Genomic DNA, 12,356 nt, shown 5'->3' on the forward strand with positions numbered 1-12,356 from the left:
CGGTTCCTATAAAGTCATCTCATACCATCTCAGAGATAAAATTTAATGTCTCTGGCGTGTTTAGTGCTTGATTTATCGCGCTTTTAGTAGTTTTTAACAGTACCGTTATATGGGGAGTGGGCGGAGTTGCCACCCGATTTCAACTATTTTCACACCGTCAATAGAAGTGCTAAAAACATTTGCTTCTAGTGAATTTTGTTATTATAGCATTAGCGGTTTAGGAGATATGCACATTAAACCTATTAGGGGCGGGACCACGCCCACTTTTTAAAAAAAGTTTTAACTGCAGATGCCCTTCCTAATGTGATCCTGTGTACCAAATAACAGTCTTGTATCTTATTGCGGAGCTTAGTTATGGCAAGTTATTTGTTTTTGATTAATGGCGTTTTGTGGGCGTGGCAGTGGTCCGATTACGCCCATCTGCAATACCAACCGTCTCACGGTACCAAGAAACATGTCTACCAAGTTTCATAAAGATATCTCAATTTTTACTCAAGTTAGAGCTTGCACGGACGGACAGACGGACAGACGGACGGACGGACGGACGGACAGACAGTCACCCGGATTTCAACTCGTCTCTTCATCCTGATCATTTATATATATATAACCCTATATCTAACTCGATTAGTTTTAGGTGATACAAACAACCGTTAGGTGAACAAAACTATTATACTCTGTAGCAACAGGTTGCGAGAGTATAAAAATTTATTAATATAATTATGAATAAGTTTAGATATTTGTTGCATTATATCAATCAATTAATACCGACGCATTAACCAACTTTATTTTATTTAGCAAACCCTCGGTTTCAAACGGAACATCAAAGGATCTTTGGTACGCAGTATCAGCTCAGCTATAAGTATCGGTTCCGTCGTGCCAACACCCACAAACTCGACCTCAAAATGGCGTAGCACATTTATTACGATACTTTTCACCTCCAACAAGGCGAAACGTTGACCAATACAGTTGCGTGGACCAGCTGAAAACGGTATATACGCGTAGGGGTTCGTTTTCTTTCCAACATTTGCAATATCGAATCGTTCTGGCTTAAAGATGTTCGCTTCGGGATAAATACACTCCTGCCGTCCCAAATAGAGAGGCGAAATACCGATATTTGTGCCAGCTGGCAAAATTTTGCCATCTTACAAAAGAAGAGAAAATGAAAAGAAAACTATTACCAATACCCAAAGCACGCAAAAAAAAGAAGCTACGCACTTATTTCACACTCCTGCGTTACTTTGCGACCCAAGAGCGGCACCGAGGGAAACATGCGCAACGTCTCCTTAATGCATAACTCCACATAAGATAATTTGTTTAACGCTTCATAAGTCACCGGCTTGCTTGTGTTCTTGCCGAAAATATCGACAATCTCCGCATAGCACTTTTGTTGACACACCGGATAGGTGGCAATGTTGTAGAAGAAAAAAGTGATCGCCGATGAGGTGGTGTCGTGTCCCTCGAACATAAATGTGTCCACCTCTTCGCGTATATCCAAATTGCTCAATGGCTTGCCGTCGATCTGCGAGCGCAGCAGAATGTCGAGAAAGGCTTGTTTGCGTTTGGCGCCCACATCGGCGTCATTGTCGGTTGCGTTATAAGCGTTCGTGTGTTTTTTATCTGCGGCCGCATTTAGCGTGTTTTCTTGTGCGCGTAGCAATTCTTCGCGCCGCTGCATAATAATGCGCTCGGTAAAGCCGTGAAGAACTGCCAAGGCACGCTTCTCGTCGCGTGCCAATTGGGTGTACCGATAAGTCCAATCGAACCGATAGATAATGTCGAACATGCGTTTGTGTATCACGGTAGAGATGCTGTGCGTGTGGAAGGGTAGGAGGTTTGTTTACAGAAAAAATTATGTGTTTTGTAATTCGAAAAGTGAATTTCGTATATTTTCGCATTTTCGCAATTAATATGCGTTTTCAAAACGCAAAAAATTTAAACTTTTGTTTTTGCTAAGCTAAGTTACAAAAAACTTACGTTTTAACGGCTTGCACGTATTCTGAATCAGCATTGGTTTGCGCATGCACAGATACACCCATGGCAGTTTCTGGCAGAGAAAAAAAAAAAAACAAAATAAAACAGCGAATCTTTATAGATAATTTTAATAATAAGGAAGTGTTCACAATGAGCAAAGGTCACTTTGTATGGCAGCTATATGCTATAGTAATCGATCGATCGGAACAACATGTTCGTAGATCGTTGCCTTCGACAATAATCGATGCCAAATTTCGTAAAGATAATTTGTCAAATAAAAAGTTTTTCATACAAGAATTTAGTTTTGACAGCACAGTTTTTATGGCAGCTATATCTTATAGTGACCCAATATCGGCAATTCTCACAAATATGCAGCTTTTTGGGGAGAAAAGAGCGTTTGCAAAATTTCAGAATAATATCGCAAAAACGTATGGACTAATTGCCGTATATACAGACAGACGAACATGGCTAAATCGACTCGGCTCGTTAAGCTGATCATATATTATAACTTTATAGAGTATCCGACGTTTGCTTCCGGGTGTTAAAAACTTCGTGGCAAACTTAATATACCCTGTGCAGGGTATAAATATATATCTATAAGGCCACTGGTTATAGAAACAAATTTCTGCGGGGTTTTTGTTCAAATTTTGCATCATGTTAAAAAATTGATTGAAAGATAAAAATAGCTAGTTCTTTTTACCAACGTGTATTGTTTATTATTTAATAATAAAATAATTATTAATTAATGCACTATGTCAATTAGTCATTAATTTATATTTAGTCTTCAACAAAACAAAATTTTTCTCAAATGCAAAAAGTGCTTATTTCTCGAAATTTACTTTAAAAGTGAGTGGGCCGCCTCTGGATGTTAAAAACAAAAATTTTTATTTCCAAAAATTTTCTTTTTTATATTTACAAATTTTACCCTCAGGCTAAGCAAAAACAAAAAAACTTTTTCGCTCCACCCTAATATACATATATGCTTAGACACTAAAGATTTTACGGAAACCGAATTCGTCATTTAAATATTTTTACTTTTATCAATAAATTTATGTTACTGGAAAATGGAACACGTGCCAAAGTCACTGACCGATGTGTGACAAAATCGATTTAAGAATGCCGAGTGTTATCACAGTTTCAGACACAATGAAACATATATATTATACAAGTATATATGTATGTTTTCTTATTACATTTTTGAGCTTTTGTCTGGCCGAATGTTTTGAAAAAAAATCGACATTTTACACCATCTAACTACCCCTTGGTCTTTTTGAGTTTTTATTCGCTTGATAAGAATTCAAGTTCTATGTTAAAAGCATAATTTTTGTACACAAAAATATAAACAAATTTATTTAACGTCACTGTCTGGCTTTTAATTTTTTCATTTCGCTTTTGTAAATTTTTATAAATGGGATTAAGGGGTTTAAAAGCAATGACAATGTTTATTTATAACATAACTATTTGCAAGAGTTCTAAGTTATTATTTCTTGTTTTGCGTTGAGGTTTTGGTTTTGAAATTAAAGAAATCTACCAGCCGATTACAATCTTTCTGGCTCGGCAATCCCAAAGCCTTTATACTGTTCCATGAGAAGTATAATAATATGACTACCAGCCACATATAGGCCAGCACATAGCCTTGAGCACACCTATACTTTTAGTGCGCAGAACATAAACACACAACACTTTACCACAAATCGTATCCAGCGTGCAGAGATTTATCCAGTCGTATAAATTGAAACCACTGCTGCCCTGCAAACGACGCTCGCGCTCCAAATTGACGATCAAAGCGCGTGATTCCCGCTCAAAAACTTCAATAAATTGATCTAAGATTTTGAAGTGAAAAGCCGGTGTTATGGCCTTACGCCGCTTATGCCACTTGCGTCCACCACTCACAAGCAATCCCTCTTTTAGCCATGGTTCCAGCCTTTTATACTCGCCTGCTTTCTCAATAAATGCCATCGAACCCAAAACCGCCTCCACATCCTTCACATCGGCCATGATTATATTGAGTTCGGGACCCAGCCAAACTTTCATAGTATTACCATAGATGTCAAGTAATTCACGCAGTTTTGCGATTTGCACATGTGCTGGCTTATTGACGAAGTAATGCGCATGTCCTATAATGGGCAATGTCGGCGCAGAGGGTATATCGCGTGTCACATCAATCAAATGTTTAAATTTCAATTTGTATATTAGCGCAGCGGTGGTAAGAACCGTCGCGATTGTGAGCAAACCGAGCATGAGGAACATTTTTGAAACACTGAAGTCTTGTCCGGTAATTCCAGAGATCCCAATGGGCGCAGTCTTATCAGTTGGTTGAGTTTAACAGTGGCTACTGAAATTACTTGATAAACTCTATACTGTGACCTTATCAGTGGATTTACATTAATTGTACCAATATACACTTGAATGGCTATTTTTGAGCTAACCCAGCAGCGAAATCTAACACAATCGAGCACGCATCAAATATAAAAACAAATTAAAAAAAAAAAGCTAAAGTATATCTGAAAATGAACTGATGCAAACTATTGTAGTTACACGCGCTGTCGTAGGTCTAAACCTATGAAGGCATTGCAAGCTAGCAGCTTTCTTCTCTCATTAAGGAGAATTTAAGAAAAATGGTATGCGAAAAAGTTGCCACCACAGTCTGACGCAGAGTGTTATTAGGAGCCTGGAGAAGAATTTTCATGTCACTTTACAAACGTTAAGAGAAAAATGCTTTTATTTTTACAAAAAAAAATCGTATAAGGTTATTCATATTCTCATTTTTTGGTATTGTAATGACCTTAAACATTTAAGTTGGGTCCACAATCATATGAAGTCCTAAAACACCAAATGAGGATAACGTATACTTCGCATGCCTTACACTTACTAAATGCAGAACTTTTAAATCCCTACTCTTTTTTACGAGAATTCAAAAAGAGTCTCCTGAACATCTTAAGTATTTTGCATAGAACAGGTCCTACATTCTTAGCAGTATACACACTATACAAGTAGGTTAGATTAATTTATTCTTGTATACCAATGTGTGATATGAATTATGGGAGGAATGGAAGCAGATGATGAAAGAGTTACCTTAGGTTTCAACAATCCTCACATTTTTACTGGAAACTCAATATTACTGAGTACTTTGTAATGGATTTTCAACGGCACACATTGGTTAAGTAGAACCAAGAGTGTATGAGATGAATTACCCTAAGTGTTACAGATCTTACTGAAACAAATCCACAACCTGCGAAATATTTACCGAAAATCTAGCTATATATGTGTGCATATGTGATAAGCGACTTGAATTTTTGTAAGCTCAAGAATCTAGTAGACAGTTTGCACGTCAAAGTTCAGTCGCTGATTAATAACAACAATACAAATTGATGAGTAGTAATTATGGATTTATGAACCAATATACAAGTACGTACTTATATGTGTATGTCTGTAATAGTGGATTATCTTTATTATTTCGGCATTAATACTTTTTAAAAAAATCGTTGGAGGCACTTAACAAGATAAGCTATATAACATCGTATATTGTTATTGATTAGAATTCCAAACAAAACCAAACCAAACCAATAACAAAACCAGTTAGACCAAAATAAAAATATAACAGCAGTATTTTTTTTTATTTTCTCAAGCGGGTACTCATAAAATAAATGAGTAGGTTTATTTAGTGCAAAGGAGCATGCCGATTTTCTGGGGGGTAAATTAATCAGCGAATGGCAAACTAAAAAATACAAGAAGCTTAAACTTCCTGCAAATTAACGACCACACATATTCAATGCCAAGTGTTTAACTAGACATGATCACGAAGATAAGTTGTAAACGCCGCGACGGAGAAGTTTATCTTATCATCATCAAATAAATCAAAAGGTAATTTCTACAAAAATGAAAAGATCTAACGGCAAATTTACTAATGACGGCTTGAAAAAGACAACCTTTCTGGTTTACGCAAGCGATGATAATTAGTGTAAGCCCAAAATTCCATAATTCAAGTTTAGCTAAAGCTACACAATTGAGGTCCAATATCTATGCTTAGTGCTAACAGCGAAAAAGATTGGAAAGCAATTTGAGACTCACTCATACAATATAAACAGCGCGGGTTAGAGGGTCTGGAGTTTTAATGCCGCACACAAGAGCCTCTAAAATTGCAGCAAAAGAGACTTTCGAGCGACGATCAACATTAAGAGATTTCTTCATCAAATAAATACTCATTTCATTCAACAATAGTTCCAAGGCATTTGTAAAGCGCAGTAATGTTTTGTAGAAACCATAATTTGTGGTATGATATATAAGTAAATATACAAGGTAAGGAATGATATGAAAAATTATTCGAACAAAAAACTTTTTATACATGCTACAGTTAAGGTCAATTCGCAAAGTCTGTAAGTGTAGCGAATCGAACAAACAGCTGGTATATATCAAGCAAGCGCTTATACCATTTTAATGAACTTTTTTTTTTTTAAAATAAGACATCAAAATTTTCAAAACCCTATACAAAACTATGAACAAACTGAATTTCTGGCTCGAATTATTGTTTCAGGGTTTACATGGGTTTCGTGGAGCAAAAAAGGCAATATAATTATTTTTTCGAATAAAAAGATTTGGAGAAATTTTCAAAGGAAAATATGCAAAACTCCGTCATTACGACGTCATTTCCGGCAGGCCCTCAAAAAAATAGTGCTTCAGCTTTGAGAGCAGAACTACTGACAGCATCAACAAAAGTAAAAAAGAAAAAATACGTGTTTGAACTAAGACCATTAACTAGGCATTGGACGAAGAAAAAACAAATAAAGAGAAAATTGAATTTTTGGCAAACGTTTTTACAAAAATATGCAAATTTTGTTGAAAATTTCTCGATGTTTTTTGTTTTTAAAATAAATGTAATTGAACAAAAAAAAAATATGCACCGCGGCAAGACCTTGTAAATTATATCTCAAAGACCTATGTAAAATTTCATTAAGAGCGATTGAATAGTTTGTGAGCAATCTTGACAAACGACTTTGAAAACACAGTGTCGAGAAAAACGTGTTTAAAGTTTTCAGTGACTATATGGCTAACCTCGAGCGCGCAACTTCTCAAAGCTGTATCTCCAAAACTATTACTGCGATCAGCTTGAGAATTTAGTAGAATATTAGAGTTGTTATAGAATTAAATAAAACAATAAAAAAATATTTGTTTGAGCCCATGTAACCACTTAAGCCAACGGTACAATCTCTGATTAAATTGTTTAAATCGGACAACTTTAGCATATAGCTGCCATATAAACTGACCGAACCAAATCAATATCAAGATCGTCCTATTTATGCTACAAGAAATGCACCTGGTAGTAGTACCTGAAGGGTATTAAAGCTTCGTTGCAGCCGAAGTTAATGCTTTTTCTTGTTTTAAATTTATTTAATTATTATTATTTATTTTAATTTATATACGACGGAAGCTGTGAGAATATGAAGCAATATATCGAAAATATTGAATTGTGAAATTATTTGCTCTTAAATTAATAAACATTAATGCTGTCGAAATCTGCGTCAGCACAAAGGAATGCACATATCTTACGCACGATTGCCTTATACGCTGATACGGTTTGCAGAAACATAGTATACCTAGCCATAGTAAATATTACAAATACATACATATAATATATAATTGCCTACATACATATCTATAAACCATCAGTATATCTACAAATACTATGTCATTGTTGGAAAATTTGTAGCATTTGCTTTTTGCGAAAAATTTTCCACGTCTTGCAATACCATAAATGTGAATACACACATATAACTCAAGATCAAATATGACTTGGACTGTTCATGTACATATAGGTATATGTACATACATATTTATATGTAACTAAGCATATAGTGTATGTGTGCTCGTAATATGCTTGACTATCCGACGCTCGACGCTCGACGCCATTGGCGAAAGGAAAACAAAATTTCAATGATTTCCATTTTACGCCGCTTACACGAGGCCGTGCAAAAATATGCAAAACAATTGGAAAAATTAAATAAACAAATAATAATAAAATTGATTTGCACCAAAATAGACCAAAGCTCCAAAAATAACGCGAACTAGCTAGCAATAAGCTAATAATAACTTTAGCAGTGTTGCATTAGCTCGTCATTAAGCGTTGTATTCATGTGTGACGTAAAGCAAACAAGTGTCGTACACCTGGCTGGAGGCGTAAACAAACATTATTTGGTATGTATGAGCGAGTGTGTTTACATATGTGGAATGTGAATGTGCTACTACTATTTCCGTTGATTTATCATTTGTATACGCGTAAAATTTACGAACGCGCCAATTCCCGTTCAAGAACAATACCCACAATGATAACAACGTTAATGTTAACGTCATGCGGCAAGAAAACAAAATGGAAGAAAATAAACGTCAGTTGGCATACCATGGCGGTGAGTCACCGGCATTAGCGCATACAAGAATATCAGCCGAGATCCAAAAACACAGCGAATACGTCCGTTGTTGTTTGCCTTTTTACTTTCACAAAGATCCGGCCGAACGCGACGCGGCCCACCGCTTGCTCTCTGTCAAGGACGGCCGCTTCATGTTGTTTTTGAAATGTTCTTGATCTCCTCTATAGCTAAATTATGCATATAGATATCTTTATTTATCTTTTATGTTTATAAGTATGTATGTATGTATAGTTGTGCGGACATGTGGTCAAGTACAGGCATGCAAGATGTAGGCTAATGATCAAAAATTCGGCAAATTCCATTGTTCTAGTACTTTTGCTTATTGGAAAAATTTTTTACATTTCATGTAGGTGGGTTATAGATAAAAATCTGTATTGCTCAAATTTACTCGTATGAAAACATGGCAACAGGAATGATTTGTGTGGGCGAATATTTTTTGGGAGTAATTACTAAGCACTGTCAGAAGTAAGTAAAGAAAGTCACTAAGAAAAAGCACTGACTATATCTGAGGAATTTATACGGTGCTGCGCGGTTATCCCATTATGGCAGTATATAAGAAATCGCGGTAGGTTGTTTCGTTAAGCCAATTTGCGGATATGTCTAATGAAGTGATCGGATCATATGATCTGCCCGTGACTTTTCAAGCCGTTAGCTACGCTGGTTGGCCTGGCGCTATATAAGAGAGCCCGGTAGTCCGTTCCGACAGGTCAGTCTACAGGCAAGTGATGTCATGTGTTAACATCATATGATGTACCTGTGACTTTTCAAGCCGTTAGCTACGCTGGCTGGCCTGGCTGGCCTGGCGGTATATAAGAAAGGCCATTTCGCCAGGCTAGTATGCGGATATGTGACATCACCTCTTATGAAGTGATCGGATGATATAATGTGCCCGCGACTTTTCAAGCCGTTAGCTATGCTGATTGGCCTGACAATATATAAGAAAGCGCGGTAGGACGTTTCGCCAGGCTAGTTTGCAGATATGTGACATCACCTCTTATGAAGTGATCAGATCGTTTGCCGTTTCGCCAGGCCAGTCTACGGAGAAGAAATGTCGCTTCTTATGATGACATCAGATGACGATGCGTGCGGTGGCGTGTCTTCGAGTATATATTATATATAACGAAGTGCGGTAGGGCGTTTGCTAAGGCTTGTTGCTCTCTGATCTGGTAATTGGCTTATACGGAATGATCTTACCAAATATGGGCGTATCGTTAAACAGACAACTATTTGTTTACATTTATTGAACAGTGGGAAATTTACTTTCCGAAATTTAAATAAACATGTACTTTTGCCGTTACAAAGCGTCACAGACCGTTTGCTTTTAATCGTCTATAATGGCGCGCTCAATTGCGTCATCCGCGCCTACTAACCCAATCAGCAAACATCTTCGAATCGATTATGATGCTTGGTGCTAAGTGATTGACAACGACAGGAAGCAGAAAAATAAAAGCAAGAAAAACGAAAAGTAAAATAAACAAGCAATAAAAAAACTTGGCAATTAATGACGCTACTACACTAGCACTTTGGGCGGTGAAAACTGTGAAAATTCATTCATGCTACGGCGAGTGAACGCTAATCAAAAATACATTTTTTATTTATTTCCGTTGCATTTTTTTAAGCAGAAGTATTGTGAAAACTCAGTTAAAGAGCAAACAACTATAAAGTAAACAAATAATATTATATATAAGTACTGTAAATATAGTAGTGCGCATAAATGATTCGAAAGGGAATAATAAGATAGGAAACCTAAAACCATAACAAGAAACTAGCAAGGCGCAGGATGGAGAATTAGTAGCAGTAGAGAATTTCCGTTAAATAAATCACTTTAAATTTTTTTTTCATCATACCGAAAGTTTTAAGTGAGTTACACTTAAACGCTAAAATACAGTTATTTGAGGCGGCCTTCTATAATGAAAGAACTCGTGATTATTTCAAAAAAAAAATTATTAGTCACGGCTACAAAGCTAAAAACAAGAAAATCGCGAAAATTATGGCATGTAAATAAAGTGACAAATTTAAAATTGACATCAAAAAGCACTGTGTACAAATAATGAGTGTCATCCTTAATTACCGAGACGCTGAAGAAGCTTAGTCACGCATAACATGAAATAAGTTTCACGAGTCATTAATTGACGTTAACTCCTACATGATTTATTAAACTAAATTTAATTGATAGTTACTTGCTATCAGGCTCACAGATTTAGATTTAGGCCACGAAAAATATAAAAATAAAATCTGAAGATAGTCGATGTAGATTACGACTTGTAAATACTAGAAAACGCTCAAGAGTACAGTCTTTGTTTTCTTCGTAGCAGTTTCGCCGGTTGAGGTCCACTGTTTCGACTGTTGCTTGGCTACCGGTTTGTGCCGGTGAATTCATTTTAAGTTTGTCAGTAGCCGTCTACGAGAATGCGCTACAGGTTACTAAATCTCTTTTGTATCGAAATATGATAAAAAAAAAGGCTGTGCAACCAAGCGCGCATAACTAATTTGTGTATTTAAGATTGTTAAAAATTTATTTTTCGCATAATTTATAAAATATATTGTAGTTACATAAAAGACCAAATTTGGTCCCGAATGCAATTCGAAGAAAAAAATGCTGAATACGCTAAACTTTCGACGCAAAAATATGACAACCCTAATGTGTAACTGTGTGTTAGCATTTATATATGTATTGCATTTTTGTAATTAAATGCCGTCTAGGTATGTCTTTCATTTTACAAGTATGCCTGTGACCATATGTATATAAAAATATTTCCTGCTACTTAATGTCTCGGGTATGACGCAAATTATCTCTCGGTAAATCAGCTATCATCGCAGCTGTGATTTTCGAAATGAATGAAATGCAAACATTGTTGCTGCTTATTGACAAAATCATTCATTAAAATTATTATTATTATTATTTTTCTGGTCTCTATTACGCTACTTAAATAAGCGACGAAATTGGAATGAATTAAAATTTTCATGAAAATTTCACAAACGACGCAATTTCTGTTGCATTCTGTGCAATCAAGAATCAGCGCGACAGGCAACGGCAAATGCCGCTGTCATGCTCGTACGCGTTTGTTGACAGCAAAACGCTCGCATTGCTATTATTCGCATGCGTCAATGCAGTAATTTTCGGAGTGTTAAAGATATGCAGAAATTAGAAAAATATTTATGTATTTATATAGAAAGCGTGCTATTTGCCATTGAAATTTGCACCATTATTTCAACACTCATTCAAAGTGATTAATGTGCAAATTTGATACAGTATATATAAATATATATAATACATACTTTTCTCTACACATAGCTAGGAAAGGTAAGAAAAATCGGTTCGTGTCTAAATGTAGCATAGCGAAAATCATCCGAGCGGAAGCCGTGTAATGACACACAGCCCTTTGTTGTGGCTTAACTGCTGCCAAAAAGTAAATATAATGTATGTATGTTGCTTATATAACACAGATTGACAGTAATATATATACATACGAACACACATATGCATGCCATTAGAATTAGTATGCAAATTTTAAGTTTTTCTTATTGTCGATTATCACATTTTTCGCTTTTGCTTTTCTACATTCGATCATCATTTGTCGAGCGTATTCATCAGCCGAATGATATAATTTGAGTTTATGTATTGTATATTGAAATATATTGACGAAATTTTAAAGAAATAATTTTTGCAATTGTTCAAAAATCAGTTTTACTGTCTTTTTACACAATGGAACATGTGTTAGGGATCTACAATAATAACCAAAAAGTTTAGCAGATTTTCGCTGTGGAAATATAAACACGAAATCAACGTACAATTATGTTTTCTAATAGCGTTCTTAACTCAAAATATAAACACAAACCCCGAAAAACTCAAGTTTTTAAAGTAAATATATCTACAAATTACAGATCCACCTATTTCGAATTAAGTTTTCGGATTTTTTTCAATTAATTAAGGATCATAAATACATTAGCCTAATGGTCAAC

At 35.7% G+C, this 12,356-nt stretch overlaps 1 protein-coding gene across 1 annotated transcript; it reads right to left on the reverse strand.

Annotated features, from left to right (window-relative positions):
* Positions 1-738: 738 nt before the first annotated feature.
* Positions 739-4,234, reverse strand: Cyp4d1 (Cytochrome P450 4d1). The gene is made up of 4 exons (XM_036359682.2): positions 3,660-4,234; positions 1,975-2,044; positions 1,216-1,808; positions 739-1,141 (listed from the first exon to the last, which is right to left on the reverse strand). Exons 1-4 carry the CDS (start codon positions 4,219-4,221, stop codon positions 792-794), a joined length of 1,575 nt encoding a protein of 524 aa, XP_036215575.2. The 5' UTR covers positions 4,222-4,234; the 3' UTR covers positions 739-791.
* Between the last annotated feature and the right edge of the window lie 8,122 nt (positions 4,235-12,356).

Source organism: Bactrocera oleae, chromosome 5 (genome assembly GCF_042242935.1).
Source record: "Bactrocera oleae isolate idBacOlea1 chromosome 5, idBacOlea1, whole genome shotgun sequence".
Lineage (NCBI taxonomy): Eukaryota > Metazoa > Arthropoda > Insecta > Diptera > Tephritidae > Bactrocera > Bactrocera oleae.